We start from the raw sequence: 23,108 nt of genomic DNA, 5'->3' as shown, positions 1-23,108 counted from the left end.
AAACGGTTATATTTGATATTCCCTGAACGAAAAGGCTGCATACTTGATAAGGAGTAGGAATCCTTACTTGAAGAGAACTCTATGTTAGATAAATAAAGAGATAGAGATTGAAGTTAAATAGAACTCTTCCACCAATGAAGAGTAAAGTATTAGAACTCTAGTTGATCCTAATCCTACTAACTTTATAAAATTTTAGTTGTGTTCTCTTATACAGGTGACGCACAAATGTTGAAGTTAAGCAAGAACTGAGAGCAAAATAGCAACGCATTTTGCAAGCAATTCTTGTGTGTTTCAAGTGTGCGAACCTGGAGCTACATGAACCAAATAGAAGAACCAGTTCCATATGTCTATCTTTTATTCTAGTTCAATTGTAGTAGGAATTTTGAGTTGTACTGAAATTCTTTAGAATCATTTGTATTAGGTACTTTGAGTTGTATTGTTCAGGTTAGAGTTTGTCACAACAGCCTGCGGTTGGTTGCTATAAGGGTTAGAAGTAATTTTTAAGTTTACAAGAGGTTTGTAAGCATTATTGTTTTGGCTCAGAGTTGAAGTGAAGTTTTAGGGAAAATCATATTGGAAAGTAGTTCATAATATTTTTACCTTTTGAGCCGGGTGTTTTCCACGTAAAAATACTTGTGTTCTTTACTGTCAACATTACTTCTTCCACAACTATAGTGTAAGGAACACGTAGAAGAACCATGTTCTTCTATAATTCAATGCACGCCAAAATTGGACACTACACAAAGACCCCCTCCCTCACTTGTGTGGTATTGAAGTATAAAACATCAGTGCATAACTATACGCAATATCTTCAAAATGTAAGAAGATATAAAAAAAAAATCATTTTTCTCATATTTGGATTTTTTAACAAATTATTTTATGCTATCCGTTTGTTTTATTATAAGAACCTTTTTTTTTGGTGAATGGAACGTTAATTAGAAATTAGAAACTCAAATATGTACTGTCTTGGAAGCAATAAAATGAGATTCACACGTAAGATATAACTTAAAAGTAAAATCATTAATTATATTTGGTAAAATCTAAAGGAATATCATATTTAAGCCGTAAAGGAAAAATTGTTATTGTGTAAAGAAATATGTATTTAGTGTATGTCACTTAAAAAGTAATTGCACGTAAAAATCTTTAAATTGTCCGTATCTTTAACTTATAAACTCCAAACGTTAATAAAATCTCTTTAAGTTTTAAGTTCATATTATTCGTTCAACGGCTTAATTAGCAGGCGAATATATATATTTTCCAACTTAATTGCAAGTTTGTTCGGACAATAAATATACCAAGAAAAAGAGGTGCTGATTAAACTCAAGACAAGTACACTTTTAGTTAGCCGGTTGCATGGAGCAGTAATTACTTCACTCCTCTTGCACTAATATTGTATTGGCTTAATTACTTAAGTTGGAGGTGCACATGATATTTGGAAGTCCTTGCACGTTCGCACATGTCTCTCAAGTTCAACTCGTCTCTGTCTCTAAATTCTAACTTTTCTTTCCCATTTCTAATCTACAATTGAAATAATCATACCAAGAGTTGCATATGAAATGGGCTTCATTAGACAGAGATTTACCCCTAATGTTGAATTCTCCGGTATAAATTCGAATTTAGTTAGGTTTCAATGCGAATACAAGATACCGGATTGGAAATCCCAAAAATCCTATGTATCTCGTGTTTAATGAGGACTTCAAGAACGTGTTAAACAAAATCATTTCTACACAAGTATATATGTAAGTACATGCGTACTTTCTATTATACGACTTGTAAAGCGACTCAAGCTATTTGATACTTCGCCTATTTTTCTAATTTGATTTTTCAAAGGATATGCTCCGGTTGTTTTCACTTAAAATATGTCTAACTTTGAATTATTGATATCTTAATTTATTAAGATCGGTTCAATCGGTTTTTTCTATTCGGCCGATATTATGTACTTTAATTTATTACGTTGGTTTTTATACGGTCATTAACTTTCTTAAAACACCAACCAAACGGGCTCTAAAATGTCGACTCTCATATGTGTCTTTTTTCATTTTGCCCAAGGAGAGGGCCTAGTCGATACGCGAAATTTGAACACTTTGATATAATTGTGACAAACTGATAAAGCAATATGGCGATATAAGCAAACTTTGGTGTTAATCAAGTTTATATAGAGAGAGACCAACCAATTAATAGCATGCACCAAACCAACATGTGCGCGTCCCAACAAGCTAAGGACATAATGAAAGGCAGAAAAAAAAACCTTATCTTTTAACAGAAACAGTGAAGTTATATCCAAATTTGAGACCAATAAGGTACTAAGAGACCAAAAAGGCTGTAACTACACATATCAATGGCGGCCTCGAGCTGCCAATTTCAACCTACATACTACATTAGTCATAACGTCAGGCCGATAAAAGTGAAGAAGACAAAGCCATTCATCTGTTGCTCAGTACAGCCATCTCAAAACAATGTGAAAGTAATCATAAATGGAGCTGCAAAGGAGATAGGAAGAGCAGCCGTAATTGCTGTGACTAAAGCTAGAGGAATGGAAGTGGCTGGTGCTGTTGATTCTAATTTTGTTGGACAAGATATTGGACAGGTCCATTATATTGCTTAATTCCACTTTGATTTTTTTCAATCTCTGCGTTTTTTGATTACTTTTAACCTAGTATTTCAGGTTTGTGACATGGAAGAACCTCTAGAAATACCGATAATAAACGACCTTACAATGGTGTTGGGTTCAATATCTCAGGTAAAAAATATGGTCATGAATTATTAACCCAATTGCTTTAATTCTGGTCAAATTCTGGTTTCTGACTTTGTGAAATCAAATTATGCAGTCAAAGGCAACTGGGGTAGTCATTGATTTCACTGACCCTTCTACAGTTTATGACAATGTCAAACAGGTCCAATAATCTTAAACCACTTCTTTAACAGAGGGAAAAAGTTTAGAAGGTGGTCCTTTATATTGTGAACATAATCATTTGGTTTCGTTGGGCAGGCAACAGCATTTGGGATGAATAGTGTAGTTTACGTGCCAAGGATTAAGCAAGAAACTGTCATGGCTTTATCTATGTTCTGCGAGAAGGCCAGCATGGTGAGGGTGCAGGGTGAGATTTACAGATTTATACAATTCATATAACCACATTCTCAAACAATGCCCTATATGCATTCTTTTTAGAGCAACGGTATGGTCACGAGTTCGAGCCGTGAAAGTAGTCATTGATGCTTGCATTACAGTCAGTGGCGAAGCTAGGAATTTTTCCAAGGTTGTTCAAATTTGAAAGAAGTGAAAAAAATTTCCGACAAAGGGTGTACAATATGTGTTATATATCTTTAAAACGTAATATTTTACCTATATACACAGTATAATTTTTCGACGAAGGGTGGTCAATTGACCACTCTTATGACCATGTGGCTTCGCCTCTGATTACAGTAGGATGTCTACATCCCACCCAAAAGGGTTACGCCCCTTTTCCAAACCCTGTGTGAATGCGTAATGCTTTATGCACTGGACTGCCTTTCTTTTGCCCTATATGCAACTTTTTTGACATCCTTGTTTGCTACTTTAGTAGATGCAATTCACAAAATTCATTTGTTCATCAATTTACATGGGAAAAACACTTGAAGAAACAATTACTTAAACGGATTTTTTGGCACTGATATCAGGGTTGCTTGGTTGCACCAACTCTTTCAATTGGATCCATACTTCTCCAGCAAGCAGCGATTTCAGCTTCTTTTCACTATAACAATGTAGAAATTGTTGAGTCTAGAGCTAATGCAGTGGTAAGTACATTAACCCCGTGACACGCCTCTTTTGTGCTTTTCACGTGTTCTCTTTTATTTGTTTGGACTATATTTGAGTTCGGCATGTAAATCACGATTAGTGACGACAAAAAGAATAAAGTCTCTTCGCTAACAGAATAAAATAGTAGAAACCAACTAAATTTAAATATCCACCGTACGTATTATTTGTTATAATAAAAAGGTATATAACCTTCCTGAACCGGTCATATTACTTTTATACCGTTAAGGTCACATAAAGAATACCAAGAATTTGGTATAAAATATAAACCAGTATGAGCTAATACCCATAACCAAACACTGGATAAATATGTGTTACAGCAGGAGGTACGAGACCCAGTAACCAAACGCTTCTTAGAGCTAGAAATCTCAGCATCTTTCCAGTAAATATTTTTCCGTGGTACAAAATGTTACTTCAACATTACAAGGGGCCCAACGCCAAGACCTATCACCATCTAATTTGTTGCAATGCCTTAAAATCCTCCTTTTCCAATTAAATAGTGATTATAAAGCATAGTGCATGGGTCCATAACCTAGCTGGATCCAGTCTTTGTCGCTTAATTAGGTACAAGAATCTATTGTGATCTTAAAATCACAATCAAACAGTAAATAGTAACAGTGACACGGTCGTAGTCTCTACACCTTCGGACACCGAATCTTCTTTAATTTTTTATTCTTTTCTAATAAACTACTCCGTGTCTTTTAGCTTTTCTTTCGGGCATTAAGCGTCTCATCTTTTAATTCATTAGATCAGCTAAAATCTAATTTACTTGTGTCTTATCTATCCAAAGAAAGCGACTGGCGATTGAATTGACGCATTGCGGAGGATTTCACTGATAACTACTAGTAGTATACATATTCTCATCCATATAATGTCAGTGTGTGTATATATATATATAGTCTGTGGAGTATTTCTTGCATTTAAATCATAGTTATAAGAAGAAGAAAAAATCTGTCACGTATTAAATGCTATTGAATTACAAAAAACAGCGGTCAAAAGTAATGAAATTATTGCTGGTTACAGGATTTTCCAACCCAGGATGCAGTTCAAATTGCTAACAACCTTTCAAATTTGGGTCAGCTGTATAATAGAGATGACATTTCCACAGATATTCCGGTATGAAGCAAGAAATCCTTGTTTGTGGACTGGTAACCCCTTCATAATAAGCCAAATGGGATCAAATAACATGAGAATATTTTACCAGCAAAACTCTGCAGCAATTGGATCTATGGACTAGGCAATTTCTTGACTTCAGCCGCATTCTGATAATTTGTTGCTTTTATCTTCTGTCCTGCAAGGCAAGGGGTCAAGTTCTAGGGGAAGACGGAGTACGTATTCACAGCTTGGTTCTACCAGGGCTACCATCTAGTACATCAGTATACTTCTCAAGGCCAGGAGAGGTGTGCTTCTGAACTGTACTCTTCGTTGACTATGTAGAAAAGGGCCATGGATCCCCCTTGTATTATGAGAATCTCATCTATGACTGTTGTTCATCAGGTTTACACACTAAAGCATGATATCACAGATGTGCAATGTCTCATGCCAGGCTTAATTCTAGCCATTAGAAAAGTTGTTCGCCTCAAGGTACCTATCAAATAACCATGTCTTGACATATTTCACCATGACACTAAACAACATACTCTTTGTTTTCCCTTGGCAGAACCTGGTCTATGGCTTGGAGAAGTTTTTATAAGAAGCAGACAGTAAGAGGCTAAAGGGACGGTAGGCAACATCCAGATATCTTGTGAGTACATGAATGGGGAGACATGAAAGAAAGATGCAGTCAAGAGAGAAATTCCCAAAATCTGCTGTCAAAAGAGCGTTACAAGAAATGTTGGATCACAATATGCAACTTATTAAACAGCTAATAAAATCTGAGAATATATGTTTTTCCCATGCCGCCTAAAAGCGAAAATATAGAAATTGTACCCTCTAAATAAATTTCAGACCTATACTGAATAATTCCCTTTTTTTCTTTTTTATTGAGGGATCACTTAAACTTTTTACCTAAATTTGAGAGAACCCTACATTCTTTTTGCCCTTGTTCTCTCCCCCCCCCCCCCCCCCAAAACCCACTTTTTTTATTGGTAGCAAATAGCATTTATTTTGACATTGCATAGTGGTGTCAATTCCATCTCCATGCTCTAGGACTAGGGTTCTTTATAAATACTTTTTCCCTTTGTTTTTAGTTTCTTGCTCCTTGCCTACTATATAAAGGTTCATCATTTGCTGTATAGCCTTACACATTAAGAACCAAATTCCAGCCATAGCATTTCGAAGACCGAAAAGTTATTTGGTGTTTTAATTGCACAATTCAAAGAACTACCTCAAATAAAGAGCTAACAGAAAACAAGATGTTTCAAATTTTGTCTATAAAGAAAGAAAGAGAATTGTCACAGAATGCTGTACACTTATACTGAAACGTTTGACATGGTGAAGAGAGTAGATTGCCAAAGACTTGAAAAAAGCAAGATACAAGTTATATTTACATTATGAACCAACAACTACCTTAAGGCGAATAACTAAGACAGCTGGGTTCTAAAGTGGTTAAAGAAAAAAGGAAAAAGATATTTCAGCACTTGGGGCTTCTGTAAAGGAGAAATTAATGATATAATAACAAAAAACTAAAGAACCGAAGGATAATTTTTAATCTCTGAACTTCATAGGACGGGTGGCAATTTCTCCTATTCACTATGCTTATGGTGGATCATTTGCAATATTAATCCCGACATGCTCATGCAGAAATGAGAATACTGTAATTTACAGCATATTTACAGAGAGAGGACAACTAAAGCAAATAAAAGCATAAAAGAAGTTGTAACCAGATAGGGAAGGCCTAGAGACTAAAGAAAGCCGTACTCTGGTCATTTTGGGAAGCACCATAAAAAAAGGTTTGCCAGCTTCCTATTAAAAGGCTGGGAATGGAATTAAGACTCACTTTATCGAAATGGAATTAAGACTCATAAATTTTCATTAACCTGCTTTTGGTAATTAAAGCATGTACATATTTTCCAACAAAATGTTGGTGTTTTATTTACGAAAATATTTAATGATGAGATGTACATATATTACTTTTTGGGCAACTCTTATGTGAACAATTTACACCAAGAGAGAAGATTAATTGTCCATTCATAGTGAAGCACTTATTAGAAAGATTGTTGCTAGCTACAGTACTTATCAAACAAAATTCATCACTTATGTTACCCCCAAGTTGATCTACCACGCCGTCATGACCTAAGTTGCTCGGACTCGGGTGCGGGTATCCGATACGGGAATGGACCCGAGTGTCGGATTTAGCAAAATCTAAATTTTAAGATTCGGGAGTGCGGATTCATGTATGGATACGGATGCGAGGATTCAGCTTAGAAAATTCATAATTATAAAAAATAGAGCTATACAGAGAAAAAAAAGTCATTCAAAGCCTTCCACCAACTCTCCATCTATATCGTTGCTACTATCTAGTAGAAGTCCGAACTCAGAACACGACACTTTGAATTTTTGGTTTTTCTGAAACACAAAGCAGCAAATATGAGACAAAAGTACTACAATATTGAAGGTATGCCATTTCTCATGTCTTAAATCTATTTTATTTTTAATTTTGAGAAATCAAAATTTCAGTTTTCACCCAAATTTGTCGATGGACTCAAGTCAAAGTATCCGAAGTTAGTTGACCAAATTTGTGACGTATCCCGCACCCATCTCGTGTCGAGACGGGTGCGGCACCAAAAACGAAGAGTCCACGCAACTTAAGTCATTACCAACCACTATCTATAAATAAGCACTCTTACTTTTTTATTACTCCCTCCGTTCCAATTTATGTGAACCTCTTTGACCAGTGTTTAGAAAAGCGATCGCTTCATCGCTTAAAGCGCGAAGCGACGCGAAGCGACAGTGTATCGCTTCAGGCTTCTCGAAGCGATGCGATCTTGAAAAGCGCGCGCTTCAGCTAGTGAAGCGACGAAGCGATGAAGCGACGAAATCGACGAAGCGATCGCTTCTTTACAAAAAGTGATAACTGGCCCTTTTTTATAAAAAAAAAACTTGGGGTCTGTTTTTTAATTATACAAAATAGACCCCTACATAGTCACACTGCTTCTCCCGTCAAAACAATTAAACAAAGATTGACAAAGGCCTAGGGTTGACCCCTTCTATCTCAAGCTCAAGCTCAAGCTCGACCACTGCTTCTCCAGTCGACCGGTCCAGGTAATTTCTTTCTCCTTTCTTCTTCATTTCTTCTTCTCCTTTCTTCTTCTCCTTTCTCCTTCTCCTTTCTTATTTTTCTTCTGCTTCTTCTGCTTCTCTGCTTATTTTTCAGAAATTTTTTTTCTTTTGATTCTGCTTCTGTTGCTTCTTCTTCTGATTTCTTTTCAGAAAATAGACCCACTGATTTTTTAAATGTTTTTTTTCAGTTTATATAATTAATTATTATATATATTATTATTATATGTATTTTCAGTTTATTGATTATGTTTTTTTTCTTATATCTTAAATAATAGGGATATTAAAATGTCTCAAAGTTCGAAAGAGAAAGACCCGGCTTGGCAATATGGCGAGAGAACTAATGAGAAGAATATAAATGTTGTATGCAAGTTTTGCAACAAGATTACAACGGGTGGCATTTATCGCTTTAAATACCATCTAATTGGTGGCGATAGAAACGTCACAAGTTGTCCGAAATGTCCACCGGAGGTGAGGGAAGAAATAAAGAATTTTGTTGAGAAGAAGAAGGAGCAAAAAAATCAAATGGTTCATCAACCAATGGTGGCCAATCTTGATGATGATGATGATGATATTGAAGAATTGTCACTTCCAACAAAACGGGGAAGAGATGGGTCAAGCCATGGATCATCGACTAAAGGTCCTATGGATTGCTACTTCTCAAAGAAGCCGGGAGCAAAGGGCGGTGGAAAAGATGTACAAAAAATTGTTAAAGACATTTTGAGGGATCGTGCGGTTAGAGCTTTTGCACGATGGGTCTATGATGCCGGGCTCCCCTTCAATTGTGTCAACTATGACACTTTTGGAGACTTTATTGAGGTCGTTGGTCAATACGGACCTGGAATGAAGCCTCCCACTTACCATGAAATAAGAGGTCCTTATCTAAATAAGGAAGTGGAGGAGACTAATAAAATTGTTGAGGAGCATAAAGTTGTGTGGAACAAGTACGGCTGTTCCATTATGATGGATAAGTGGACGGCAAGAACGGGGAAAATGATTATTAATGTGTTGGTGAATTCTCCCCGGGGAAGCTTGTTTCTTGAGTCCATTGATGCTAGTGACTCATCCACTGACCACATCAAAATGTTCACCTTGTTTCAGAATACCATCGAAAAGATTGGTCCAAGCAAAGTTGTTCAAGTGGTCACTGATAATGCAAGTGAAAATAAGAAAGCAAGTGGCATGATTGAAGGAGCGTACAAGAATGTCTATTGGACTCCATGTGCGGCTCATTGTATCAACTTGATGTTCGGGGACATTTTCAGGGAAAAACCCTTCTCTACAGTTTTTGGCCAGGGCGTTAGGTTACATTCTTATATTTCTCAGCGGCCCTTGTTATTGAATATGATGAGAAGATTCACCATGCAAAAAAATTTGGTGAAACCGGGCAAGACAAGGTTCGCCACTGCTTTCTTGACTCTGCATAGTATCCACTGTCAAAAAAACAATTTGAGAAAGATGGTCACTTCAGAGGAATGAAGCAAGAGTAAATTTGCAAAGGAAAGTACGGGGAAAGAGGTTGCACACATTATTCTTTCTTATTCTTTTTGGAATAATGTCCTTCATGCTCTTAAAATTGGTGGCCCTTTGGTTAAAGTACTCCGTTTGGTGGATGGAGAGCAAAAACCATCAATGGGCTACCTCTATGAAGCTATGGATAGGGCCAAGGAGACTATTCAAGCATCATTCAGTGATGAGCAGAAATATGCAAAGGTCTTTCAGATCATTGATGCAAGATGGGATGAGCAACTTCATAGACTTTTGCATGCAACTGGACTTATTCTGAACTCATCACTCTTTTATGAGCAGCATGAGAAGAATTCATTGGCTAAAGAAGTGTGGACAGGATTCCATCAGGTTGTTATCAAGTTGAACCCAGATGAAGACTTGCAAGAAAAGATAGTAGATCAGCTTGCTATTTACAAGGCAGCTGAAGGACTTTTTAAGCTCCGACTTGCTATTAAACAAAGAACGACGAAGTCGCCAGGTGACCAAGTGTTTCTATATTTTATAGCTCTAACTTCAATGTATTCTTTATACTTATTAACTCTTGAACATTTTTTTTGACTTCTATAGTTGAATGGTGGGACCAATATGGTGTAGAGACTCCGGAGCTACAGGCTTTCGCCATCAAAGTTCTAAGTTTAACTTGTAGCTCATCTGGATGTGAAAGGAACTGGAGTGTTTTTGAACACGTGAGAAATAAAAAGAATTATTTCGTATTTTGAGATAAAGTAAATTATATCTCAATTGTCCAAACTCCTACTAATTAGTTGACACATCTTTTTTTGCAGATTCATACAAAGAAAAGGAATCGACTAACCTTGAAGCGCCTCCATAATCTAGTGTTCATAAAATACAATAGAGCATTGAGGCGTCGCTACAACCACCGCAATATAATTGATCCAATTCTTTTGGACAATATTGATGAGGCTAATGAGTGGCTAACCGGAGTCCCCGAAAATTGCGAAGGTGAAGAAGTATTTGAAGGCGACTCCGATTTCACTTGGGGTGATGTTGCGGTTGGTAGTGGAGTTGGGGAAGATCCTTATGGTTTAAGGAGATATACTCCAAGTTCAAGCTCTATTAGGAAGGGAAAAGGTGTGGCTACTACAAGTCGATCCCTATCCCTAACTGATGAAGATGAAAGTGATCATGAAGAGGAGGGGGAAGAAGAAGATGACGAGCAATATGAAGATAATAGAGGAATTCAAGATTTTGACAATCTTGAAGAAGAAGAAGAAGAGTAGAAGAATAAGATGTTGATTCTAGTGTGGATGGTTTGTGGATGATTTGTGGATGATTTGGTGGTACCTAGTACCTACTTTTAAGTATTTAAATTGAAGTTTTTGATTATTTATAATTTTACATTATGTTTTTTAAGAATTGCGCTTCACTTTAATAAAGCGTGCGCTTCGCTTTGCGCTTCGCTTTTGAAGCGAAGCGAGCCCTTGTCGCTTTTTTGCGCTTCGCGCTCTCAAAAACATTGTCTTTGATTGGGCACAGAGTTTAAGAAAAAATGAAGATTTTTGGAATTTGTGGTCCTAAACAAAGCAAAAAGGGGTCCAGAGTATTTGTGTGGTTATAAAAGCTTCTCATTAAGGGTAGAATTGTAAGTTTAAGCTAAATTGTTACCAAATTTAGAAAGGGGTCATTTTTTTTGGAACGGACCAAAAAAGAAATAGGTTCACATAAACTGGAACAGGAGTAGGTAATATAGTATTTTAATGCACGAAGATAATCAATTTAGTCATTGTCATAGAGGACCCGATTATAGATTTTTAACCACATTTTCCATACTCCATAGGGTCTTATCTCTTTGGTTTTTTTTCCTATAAGTACCACTATCCATATTTAGCAACCTTTGGATTAAAGCAGACAGTCAATGCAGTTTAAACAATGATTCTATCTCCTAGAAGCAGTTTTATCCCCAGAACATTTCAAACAGTATTCAAATCAGAACCAAACTAAGCTCCTCAGTGCAAGCACTATTTAGAGAATTCAGATGTGAAAGATCATAATCTAATGATTCAGCATCTTGATATCAAAAATCACGAGGACCAAGTGTCCTTGCAGGTCATGACACTTTGACAAAATTGTATTAATGTCCTTGCATGGAATTTGCGGACATGATTAGATTCACCATTGACCATTCTTCCAAAACTTATGAGGGCCAATGATGTTTATGACAGGGGATGTTCAGGTTCCATGCACCTCTAGACCATATTATTGCATCCCTGCTTTATGTGATGCTATATGCCCGATCAGCTGGCAGAATGTAGCCTGATTTTTGGACAGAAATGAATAAGCATATACTCAGGTGGGTTGAACCAAAAAAGGATCTACTACACCATAGAAAAATATGCGTCTGTTGCCTGCTGGATGGGAACACTTGAATTAATCTACAAATACCATAGATCCTTGAATGCTGCTTATGTGATCATAAGTTCTGGATGCTAGCTGCTACCCTTGTTGCAATCTATAGTCAGAAATTAAGCTTTCACTTCTTTTCTTTCCAGTTCTTCCCATTGTGTACAAGGAAGGAAAGACTAGCTATTAAATTTCACCAGCAGAAAGCTAAATTATTAAATACATTCAAAATAAAATGTCAAGGATAATCTTAACCGCTAGTTTATTTAGAACCATCTACTAGAATTTAATTCTTCTCCTTCACTTTTTTTTCACATAAGTGTGTCTGGCATGCATTGATCATTGATGCATCACAGATGATTTTTTTTTTCAAAAGTAAACATTGAACACTTCCCTAAGTATATGTGGCAAAGAAACAGGACCTCTAGCAGCAAAAGGTTAAGTGGACTAGTACATAGCATATCAGCAACCAAGCTTGCACCTAAACACAGCTTTGAAGCTTTTATGGATTTCACTGAAGTAGCTCAATGAGCAAATTTTGAACAATTGTTTATAGCATATTTTGAAGAAACATTAGAGTCTCTATAGATCTGCGTAGATGCACTTACCTTCAAACTTCTTTGCAACAGCTTCAACCCAGGCTCTATCCTTATTGTTGTATGCATAACTGTTGCTGGAAGCCACAAGCACAAAACCATCTTTCTTCCACTTCTGGCCGGAATTTGAGGTTTCAGTTTGTAATACCGGTTGAACAAGGAGAGAACGGGTTCCTTTTGGAAGCATCTCCAACAGTTCAGAGTCTAGACTATCACAAAAATGTGGAGAGAACCACAATATCACAACTTAGTAATAATACAACAAAGTGCAGTTTTCACCTTAATTTACACTGCAGAAAGTGTAATTTAATATTTGAAAGGGCATCACTCTCATAGAAACGAGATTTAATAATTAATACCTGAGACCTCCGGAAAATAAAGTATCTCATTCAAATTACGAAAACCACTTTGCTGGATCTGTTTCTCAAACCAATCACATAACTGATCTTTCGACACATCTTTTGGTATTCTCCAGTAGCCACGAGCACAAATTGTATCTTGAAGTGAAAATAGCTGCAAAATCAACATAATCTTCACGGTTATAAGTTTTCTTCAAATTGTGGTCGTACTATCTTCTTGTAAGATGCTCTGACTAATCCATGTTGGCACAATCTTTTCCAAAGATACATACCACTGATATGGTGCTTGTGTTGCGCAACAAAACATATGTTCCCCAAGCCAAATCCTCCTTCAGAGTATCTGATATTTCTTCTGAGATGACAAAGGCTTGCTCAGCATCTTCAGGAACATTTCTTTCTTCTACTAGAACAGCACCCTGAAGATAAAGCCAATTTAGTCATTAACAATTTAGTGCACTAAGGAAGTGGCCTAGCGGTCATGTAGTGGGAGGAGAACCATAAGCTCTCCGGTACCTGGTGGAATAGTCGAGGTGTGCAAGCTGGCCACCACATCACCGTCATAAAAAGAACATATTTTACAGTACATTTTCAATAACATATCCTCCCGTTTCGGGAGGATGTTATAGAACTTAAGCTCTCTAATATCTACGTAAAACATAGACAAAGAGATTACCTTAAGAAACTTTCCAAGGTAGGGAACCATAACAGAAAAAGCAGCCAAAAAACACCTAAAACTTCCGTTCTCTATACAAAACAGAAAACGCTGAATTAGAATTAGAACTACATTAAAACAGACAACAGTTATGCATAGAGTTGAATACAAATTGTGAACTCACGAGCTGTGCAGCGGTGATGGCGGATGAATCCGAACCGAGAAAGTGATTCAATACCAAAAGAGAACCAAATGCGCAGCCTATGTACCGAGGCAAATATGATTCATCCAATCCCGGTATTCCTATCCAACACGCGCAAACAATTTCACACACAAATAATGAGTACATATTACATGAAAGTATATGAAAAATACAAAATAATTGAAATAGAGAGAGAGAAATAGAGGAGTTTTGGACCTACCGAGAGTGAAACGAAGAACGGAGAGATTAAGCTGTTGCTGTTGAGTATCAGTAGAGTTATCGAGACGACTGTAGAGTATCATTGGCGATGATTTTCTGGTTTTCCGGCACCGGAATTCTGACGGAGGAATGGATATGCCGTATCTTTTAACGGGAAACACTAACGGCGCCAATGAGTTTAGCGATTGGCAGGTGTAGCTCATTTTCATCCGCGGGAACTTCTCGTTTTGCTAAATGGATAACGTTTTGGTTGCTGGTGATTTCTACACTATCAGTCTGTGAAAAGCCTCGCCTATTGGCGAGAGTTGTCGGGATGTTGTTGTACCACGCTCCGTTAACGAGCATGTTCCATTGAACCAAAAATAAGGGAATTTTCCTTTTCTTTTCCCTTCATTTTATTACTCGATAAAACACTGCACCGAATTTGGGATTATATTTATTTTCTATTGGCATAAATAGTACTACTTGATTTCGTGAAGTAAAATGATAGAATTAGATATCATTTTAAATGAACGATTTAATACCAATTAGGAAAAAGAGGAAGAAAAAGAAACTCCACCTTTTTGGGGTAACTAAGGCCTCGTTTCTTTTTTTAAAGATTAAAACGTCTGAATATAAAGATGTGGTATGCAGATCTGAACACTGAATGATTAAGATTGTATATGTTCCTACTATTACTAACAGACAATAAGGCTTATATTTCAAGATAAAAACATATACAATTCAAAAAAAAGTGATTAAATATTACATCAATTAGTGAAAATATTAACTTGAACAAAAAAAGTTATTATTTGAGATAAATTGAAATATTATAAGATATAAATTAATATTTTATGTAAGATCCAATTGTTAAACTATTTGAACTACAAAAGAAAATTAAATATAATAACAACAATTGTAGTAACGAAATGTAACCAAAAAAATATTTTGAACGTAAAGTATTCATACAAGATATGACTTTTAGCTTCATTTAGTAATATTATTATTTATATTATCAAGTGTTAATTCAAATTAGTAAGATGTTAGCCATATGTTTGCAATGCATTACCTTGGATCTTGATGTAAAAAACTTTATTTGCTAATACAAATATTTGAGTAGTTTAATTCGAAGTTCTAGAATATTTCTTATGTTAAAAGTAAATATTCTTTGTTTTTTTAAAACCTTTTTTACACGGATTTTGTACTTTTTTCTACAAAGTTCAGAATTGTCTAAGTCAAAATATTATTACGTATTTTACAACACTTTTTGGGGCCTCAAAATTTTTGGGGCCTAAAGCGAATGTTTTACTAGCCTCACCCTTTGAGCTAAGTTGTATATTTCTAAGCAAATAATCTGTTTGAAGATTGCAGAGATGTAGTAAATGGTATGATCTTAAACACAAAATAGGAAGAAAAAAAATTGAGGAAGTAAAGAAGCTACTCTTGAATAAACAAAAGAAAGCATGGTTCAATCATAAAACATGTAACATATGACGAATAATTCAAGAGCAATAGCACATAAATATTCAGAAAGCACTGAAATGTAAATCTTACTTATGTATACATTATCCGAATTCTAGCCAAATATGAAACTATAGCGGCTCTAATTTCAACAACAAAGAACTTCATTATCCGAATTCTAGCCATAGCAAAGTTTCTTAATTTTGGACGAGCTTCATAAACACCAATTACGGTTTAGAGAAATTGAATTTCAGTCACTAATATGCAATTTTTGAAGAAAACAAAAGAAGGTTCAAAAGGGACTATGTGAATCTGCAAAAGAGAAAAAAAACATTGCTAACAATTTAGAACACGTCCCAATTAAGATTTACGATTTAGAGAATCGGGATGTCAACAAAATCACAGAAAATTCAGAGATTCAATCAAAATAGAATATCCAAAAGTGCGAACAAGACACAAATAAGAGGCAAGCAAAACCTTCTAGTTTAGCCCCTTCTCAATCGTATTTTAAAAGGGGTTTTTTTAACCCTAAACTCGAAACTGAAATTTACCATTAGAAAAGTGGAAACAAGATGGAGAATTCCAAGTATAATTTTCAAAATCTTACCCAGAAAAAGATTTGGCGGCTGCGAGAGAGACGTGTGAAGGATGAAATTTGTTTTAGGTTTAGAAGAAATAGCCTGATGTCAATAGAGAGAAACAAGAGGCGTGTATTTTCGGTATTTTCAACCTCTTAACAGAATTAAGACTCAATTAAAGGTCTGACCGAATCAAATGCAATCAGACCTATGCAGACTTTTTAAAAATAAAAATAATAATAATAATATATATATATATATATATATATATATATATATATATATATATATATATATATACACTTAATGGGCTAAGATCTCATTCATTCAGATTCAGACCCTAGTTAAGTGCAAACAAAACAAATGAGGGCTAACAATTGTATTAGCAGTAATTACTAGTTACTAGTGAAGAAATTACAAAGCCATAATGCAACTTTCACAGCTAGCTAACCAGACTCTAACTCATCTACAAACAGCAAAGCAAAACAATTCTACTTTAGGCAAAACTATCCTTAACTGGTACTAATAAGTTATGTCATTAAAGAAATTAATTAAGGATGGTAAGCAAGATATTTGGCAAGGAGATTCAGTCAAATTTAATGTTTGAAAAAAAAAAGGTAAAGAAAAAGAAAATAGCTGACATTGTAGATACTAGATAGTAGTATTGACGCAGCAAGCTAGTTTTGCCAATACTCGATTTTTGTTCATACAAAGCTTCAAAAGAAGTTGTAATGCCATACTTCTGGTCCTTTAGTTTACATGGTTAGGCAAAATCTTTTACAAAAATAATCTATTTCTTAAAAATATATTAACATTCGTTCTTATTTAACCTAACAGTGAATTTATAAAATCATGAAAATTTTATATACTAGTAAACTAATAACATCTAATCTAACTTAAAACTTTGGCTCTCATCGCAATTCTAAAGTTTGGTGATATCTTAGTTCTTGAATGTTTGGCTCTAATTTTTCTCTAAAAATTAAGGAGGAATTCATAGGAAGGATTTGCATCTAATTAGTAAGTTGATGAGGCATTAGCTTACTAAGATGATGATTAGTAGCTAATCCAAGAGGATAATTACAATATTTTATATATTGGATTGGTTTGAACAGAAGAGCAAAATATAAAAATAGTCCTACTTTAATTTATCGAATGCAAAACTGGTCAAGGATTCTTCTTCCCTACTTCGCTATTTTCCCCTTCACTTTATTTCTCTTTCTTCTTCCTAAAAATCTCTTAAGAGCAAAATGGAAGAGAAAATAAAAGATAGTTCTAAAAGAGATGAAGAAGGACAAGGAGCAATTAAAACTATAATAGAGAAGAAAACAAGTCGAGCATTTTTCTTTTCCGTATTTCCATAGATAAATTAACGACTAGTTGACATATTTAGCTTCAAAGATGCCGTGGGGGTGGGGCTCTATATATTACCATTGCAAAAGGTATCTCTCACGATATATGTATATGGTCCTTTAATTTTGGGAAAATTTTAAAACTATACACATTTTCAAAAAATAATATAAAATCCTAGCATAATAATGAGATTTACAATGGCTGGCAACAAACGAAATCCCCTTGGTCACTTCCCACCCAAATCTTTTTCATTTTCTTACTGAATAATATTAATCAGACAAAAGAGTATAATAATGGAACAATTTCATTATATATTTATAAAATAACTAGTTTTAGGATACGCGCGTTGCGCATGAACCTCGACTCAAGGAAATCAAAATTTTAAAAAATCAAATAAAACTATTTTAAAATTATATTTGAGTTATATAATAAAAGTTAACGAAAAATTATAAAACTATAAAATTGTGATTGTTGATTCCACTTAATAAACTCAATGAACGAAAAAGCTCTGCCTTGTAAATCTCCTCAAAATTCTAAATAGTGATGCCATATTCTATTCTAATTATTAATTATAATTATAATTTATCCGACATGACAAGCATTTACAAAAAGTAAGAAATCTATCAATATTTCGTATTAGGACTACGTGCTTTTATAATAGAGTGTGTGTATATATATATATCAATATATTAACCCTGTTGAACCAGTCTACGGTCCAGCTCGCAATCGTGCAGCTTCTTTACACACTATGGCTAGTGATAAGCCTGATCAAAAGGTTAAGAGGGTTGAAAGGGTTAAGATTAACCCTCAAACAAATATTGTCCAAGACAATGATAATATTTCAGATAAGGATATTCCTTCTGTATCCGAGATGGATTTCGACCCCAATAATATTTAATGATTCCACACCAAATAGATTTTAGCCCCGGTTCTCGGGCACGTAATTATATTCAAAAGGAATTTTTTAGTAATAAATGGAACCAGTTTAAAACATGGTTTTTTGATACTTATAGCAAAGATGATTTGAACAATATATCTCAAGAATTTTATGAAACTTGTGCCCTGCATAATCAAATAATGTATTTTGTTCCTTGGTTTATAACAACTTATTTGCCTCTTTATATAAAGATATTGAAAAGATCTTATAAAGATGGGAGTGGTAATATTACTAAAGCAATTTATCCTCCTCAGACTCCCTTTATTTTACCCAATAATACTGGTATTACTTTCACTGCCTTTCAAAAATTTATTGATGATAACGTGGCAGCTATTAGTATTGCAGAAATTAATAAATTTATTTCTCAAAATAATTACTTGGGTTTGTATGTAAAAATTTTAGGAGAACATATTGGTTCTCTTGATAAAAAACTTGATGATTTGACTATTTTAATAAAAGAAATGGGTACTAAGAAAGGACCAACTATATTGCCTCCACTTCAGGAAGTAAAACAGTTGATCAAGCTATTCCTACTCATATTCAAAGACCTCCTGAGATTCAGGATTTTAAATTTAAATCTCTTGATGACTTAGCTCATCTTTTAGATAAAAAGCTTTCTGGTTTAAATATTAGACCTATTGATTTATCGAAAAAATTTGCTGATAAAATTGAAACCGTTTCTGATTATAAACCCGAGACATGGTCAGAGTTTAATAAACTCAAAGGAGTTGTTAAACAAAATCATAGGTATGCTGACAAACCTAGGATGCAGACTTATTATTATCCCCGTCCTACTCCTCAAGATATGTTGATTGAGGAACGAGATTGGAATCAGACTAATACGTCTTATAACGGTTCCGAAATTTATGAATGGAATCTTGATGGTCTAACTGATAGACAATTAACCATTCTCGTACACAGAATGCTTATGTATTCGACTATCTGTAAAAGTGTTAAAAATACAGATAGAAATATTTGCAAAATGATCATTGCAGGATTTACTGGCCAACTTCGTGGCTGGTGGGATAATCATTTATCTGTAGAAGAAAAGGCTTTCGTTATTAATGCTACAGCAACTGACGAAGGTGTTGATAATATAGGTATGGCTTTAGTAATGGGTAGAGAAGATGCAGTTTATACCCTTATCCTTACAATCTTAGAGCATTTCAATGGTAGATTTACCTCAAATCATCAGACCATCCGAACCTTACTTAATGGACTTAGATGTAAGACCCTTAGTGAATTTAGATGGTATAAAGACACTTTTATGAGTAGAGTTATGGAACTACCCGACAATAAATTTGAGCATTGGAAAGCCAAGTTTATAGACGGTCTCCCTTCCTTATTTGCTGAAAGAGTTAGGGATGTGTTAAAGGGTAGTTGCGGCGAGATTCTGTATAATAATTATACATATGGTAAACTTATAGGAGTTTGTACACAAGAAGGATTGAAATTGTGTAATGAGCTAAGGCTTTCTAGACAGCTTAAGATTGATAAACTTAAAGAGAAATCCCAATTAGGTGACTTCTGTACCCAGTTCGGTTTACCCGGAACTTCCACTCAAAGTAGGAAGAAGAAAAATAGATATCATAGGTATCCTTACCCGGATAGCCCGTATAAGAAAAAGAGGTCTAGATATAGGCCTAAGGAAGAACGTGATACTAGAAAAGCGCATCGAAAATCTACTCGATTTGCGAAGAATAGATCTAAACGAGATCTCGCTGATATCAAGTGTTATAAGTGTGGAAAGTTTGGTCATATTTCTCCAAATTGCAAACTTCAAAAGCTAAAAACCTTAGAACTCAATGATGAGTTACACGATAAGGTTTATGGCTTGTTATACACTTCAGGATCAGAATCTGACTATTACTCGGAGACTGAATCTGAAGCTGAAGTTGAGTTAATTGATTTTTCTGATAATAATAAAAATATTGATACTTCTTGCACTGCTTGCAAAGGTGATATTTGTACTTGTGATAGTGACGAATTTTATAAATTACAATCACAATTTGATGATCTAAATATAAAAACTATTACATCTGACAATGTAATAGAACTTTTAAAAGAAGTTACTGATGAAAAACTTCGTGAAAAAATTATTAATTTAGCTTCAAGTTCTAATTCTAGTAGTTCAAAACCTTTTGAAAAATACAAAAATGAATTTGAACATTTTGCACCTTATTCTTTATCTGAAATTAATAGAAGACTTCAAAAGTCCAGTACACCTAGCAGAGATACTTCTTTTGATGATTTAAAAGAAGAAATTGAGAATTTGAAAAGGGATATTAAGTCTCTTAAGCAAAATCAGATGATTTGCGACCACCGAATTACTCAAATTGAGAAAAATAATTCTCTACCTGAATTTTCGACTAAAGAATTTTCTGAATTTTCTAATGATAAAGGGAAAGAAATTTCTAATCTAACTGAAGAAAATTCTGATCTGTTTTTAGGTATGATGCAAATTATTACTGCACATAAATGGTATATTAAATGTACTATTCTGATCGATAATAATTTTTCTATAACTGATATAGCTATGATTGATAGTGGTGCAGATGTAAGTTGCATTCAAGAAGGATTAATTCCAACTAAATATTTTCAAAAGACCACTCATTTGGTTAAATCCGCTTCTGGTCATGCTTTAGATATAGAGTACAAACTGCCAAATACCCATATTTGCCAAAATAAAGTCTGTATTCCTCATTTCTTCTTTTTGGTAAAAAACCAGTTATACCCTCCAATTATACTTGGAACCCCTTTTATTAATGCTATTTATCCGTTCAATAATATAGATGAACATGAGTTTTCTGCTACTTATCAAGATAAAAAGATAAGTTATTCTTTTGTTACAGATCCCGTAACTAGAGATATTAATGCCTTGATTTATATGAAACAAAGGCATGTTGATTCATTGCAATTAGAAATTCTTAGCATGAATATATTCGATACCTTACAGTCTGTTAAAGTTCAGCAAAAGATTAAATTGATTGCTGAAAAGATGGTTGTTGATATTTGCGTCGATCACCCTAGTGCCTTTTGGAACCGGAAAAGGCATATTGTAACTATTCCTTACGAAGAAAACTTCTCTGAGGATGATATTCCTACTAAATCTCGACCTTGCCAGATGAATGCTGAACTAGTTGAATTCTGCAAAAACGAGATTGATAGTTTGTTATAAAAGGGTTTGATAAAACCCTCAAAATCTCCTTGGTCATTTTCTGCCTTTTATGTTAATAATGCGGCAGAAAAAGAATGAGGTATCCCTTGATTAGTTATAAATTATAAACCATTAAATAAACATCTAAAATGGATTAGATATCATATCCCCAATAAAAGGGACTTGCTATCTAGGTTATATGACGCCAATATATTTTCAAAGTTTGATTTAAAATCTGGTTATTGGCAAATTCAAGTATTTAAAGAGCATACTTATAGAACTGCTTTCAATGTTCCATTTGGGCAATATGAATGGAATGTTATGCCATTTGGTTTAAAAAATGCCCCTTCTGAATTTCAAAAAATTATGAATGATATTTTTAACCCTTATTTAGATTTTGTCATCGTTTATATTGACGACATATTAGTATTTTCTAAAACTTTGGAGATGCATATTAAGCATCTTGATATTTTCAAGAAAATTGTTATACAAAACGGTTTAGTAATTTCTAAACCAAAGATGAGTCTATTCCAAACAAATGTTCGTTTTTTAGGTCATAATATTTGCCAGGGAAAAATTACCTCAATACAAAGATCAATTGATTTTGCCTCAAATTTTTCTGATATTATTACTGATAGGACTCAATTACAAAGATTTTTGGGAAGTTTGAATTATATATCCTCTTTCTATAAAATTTTATCGCGAGATCTAGCTCCTCTATACGATAGGCTGAAAAAGAATCATAGACAGCCTTGGACTAACCAACATACTGAGTTAGTCAAAAGTATTAAACAGCGTGTTAAATCTCTACCTTGTTTAACCCTTGCTAATCCTACTTGGCAAAAGATTATCGAGACAGATGCGTCTAATATTGTCTATGGAGGGATTTTAAAACAGGTAAATCCCAACAATAAGAGTGAATACCTAATAAGATTTCACTCTGGTAAATGGACCGAAGCCCAGAAGAAATATGCTATTGTGGCACATGAAATGTTAACAATTGTTAAATGTGTTTTAAAATTTCAAGACGACTTGTATAACCAAAATTTTTTGATAAAAACTGATGCTCAATCTGTTAAATATATGTTTGACAAAGATTTTAAGCACGATACTTCTAAATTAATATTTGCTAGATGGCAGGCTCAGCTGGCGCCTTTCGATTTTGAAATACAATACAAAAAAGGAATTGATAATTCCCTTCCGGATTTTCTATCCCGGGAATATTTAGAATAAATTATGAATTATTATACCATGTTATTTGATGATAAGGTGTTGATCACTATTCTTAAAGTGATTAATTTAAACAGAGACTTAAAAGAACTCATACTTGATAAAGTTATGGCTGACACTATTAATAATATTAAAGAAGAATGCTCTAATTCTAATGAAGTTACTAATATTCTTCAGCTAATTGAAAATGAGTTCCCCAACCAAGATTATATCGGCGATAGAATTATGATATCTTTTTTAATTACTAATGATTTGCTATTTATGCAGAATGGACCCTTCATGGGCCACCAAGGGCAGAGGTAGGGGAAGATCTTCCCCTAGTAGGACTTATTCTCAGGGATCGTCATACGGATCCTCATCAAATTCTCCAGTAATACAAAGAGGAAAAAAGAGTTTGATAAACTCAAAGGTACCTCATACAGGTGAATCATCAGGACATTATATACATCTGGAAGATATTCCAGAAGATAGTCCTTTATATGGACATCTGCAAGCTTATTTGGCATC

General features: G+C 34.4%; 3 protein-coding genes and 1 pseudogene across 3 annotated transcripts; 3 read left to right on the top strand and 1 right to left on the bottom strand.

The window, feature by feature from the left end:
• Nucleotides 1-2,204: 2,204 nt before the first annotated feature.
• Nucleotides 2,205-5,832, top strand: LOC107802909 (dihydrodipicolinate reductase-like protein CRR1, chloroplastic). The gene is made up of 9 exons (XM_016626491.2): nt 2,205-2,587; nt 2,666-2,740; nt 2,829-2,894; nt 2,990-3,085; nt 3,658-3,774; nt 4,817-4,909; nt 5,092-5,193; nt 5,291-5,377; nt 5,454-5,832. The coding sequence occupies exons 1-9, from the start codon at nt 2,339-2,341 to the stop codon at nt 5,484-5,486; spliced, it is 918 nt and encodes a 305-aa protein (XP_016481977.1). The 5' UTR covers nt 2,205-2,338; the 3' UTR covers nt 5,487-5,832.
• A 2,075-nt stretch (nt 5,833-7,907) lies between these two features.
• LOC142181787 (uncharacterized) lies at nt 7,908-9,545 on the top strand. The gene is made up of 2 exons (XM_075255319.1): nt 7,908-7,996; nt 8,290-9,545. Exon 2 carries the CDS (start codon nt 8,300-8,302, stop codon nt 9,488-9,490), a length of 1,191 nt encoding a protein of 396 aa, XP_075111420.1. The 5' UTR covers nt 7,908-7,996; nt 8,290-8,299; the 3' UTR covers nt 9,491-9,545.
• Nucleotides 9,498-10,881, top strand: LOC142181788 (uncharacterized). The gene is made up of 3 exons (XM_075255320.1): nt 9,498-9,998; nt 10,088-10,206; nt 10,306-10,881. Exons 1-3 carry the CDS (start codon nt 9,644-9,646, stop codon nt 10,759-10,761), a joined length of 930 nt encoding a protein of 309 aa, XP_075111421.1. The 5' UTR covers nt 9,498-9,643; the 3' UTR covers nt 10,762-10,881.
• A 518-nt stretch (nt 10,882-11,399) lies between these two features.
• On the bottom strand, nt 11,400-16,051 carry LOC107802908 (protein COFACTOR ASSEMBLY OF COMPLEX C SUBUNIT B CCB2, chloroplastic-like; annotated as a pseudogene).
• Nucleotides 16,052-23,108: the final 7,057 nt, after the last annotated feature.

The sequence above is a fragment of the Nicotiana tabacum genome, chromosome 6 (genome assembly GCF_000715075.1).
Source record: "Nicotiana tabacum cultivar K326 chromosome 6, ASM71507v2, whole genome shotgun sequence".
In the NCBI taxonomy this organism is placed as follows: Eukaryota; Viridiplantae; Streptophyta; class Magnoliopsida; order Solanales; family Solanaceae; genus Nicotiana; species Nicotiana tabacum.
Note: the sequence above shows the minus strand (reverse complement) of the source record. Positions and strands in the feature narration are given on the sequence as shown.

Coding starts and splice junctions, on each gene's coding strand:
- LOC107802909 (XM_016626491.2), top strand. CDS start 2,339: ATGGCGGCCTCGAGCTGCCAATTTCAACCTACATACTACATTAGTCAT. Junction 2,588..2,665: donor TTGGACAAGATATTGGACAG/GTCCATTATATT, acceptor CTAGTATTTCAG/GTTTGTGACATGGAAGAACC. Junction 5,194..5,290: donor ACTTCTCAAGGCCAGGAGAG/GTGTGCTTCTGA, acceptor GTTGTTCATCAG/GTTTACACACTAAAGCATGA.
- LOC142181787 (XM_075255319.1), top strand. CDS start 8,300: ATGTCTCAAAGTTCGAAAGAGAAAGACCCGGCTTGGCAATATGGCGAG.
- LOC142181788 (XM_075255320.1), top strand. CDS start 9,644: ATGGGCTACCTCTATGAAGCTATGGATAGGGCCAAGGAGACTATTCAA. Junction 9,999..10,087: donor AAGAACGACGAAGTCGCCAG/GTGACCAAGTGT, acceptor TGACTTCTATAG/TTGAATGGTGGGACCAATAT. Junction 10,207..10,305: donor ACTGGAGTGTTTTTGAACAC/GTGAGAAATAAA, acceptor CTTTTTTTGCAG/ATTCATACAAAGAAAAGGAA.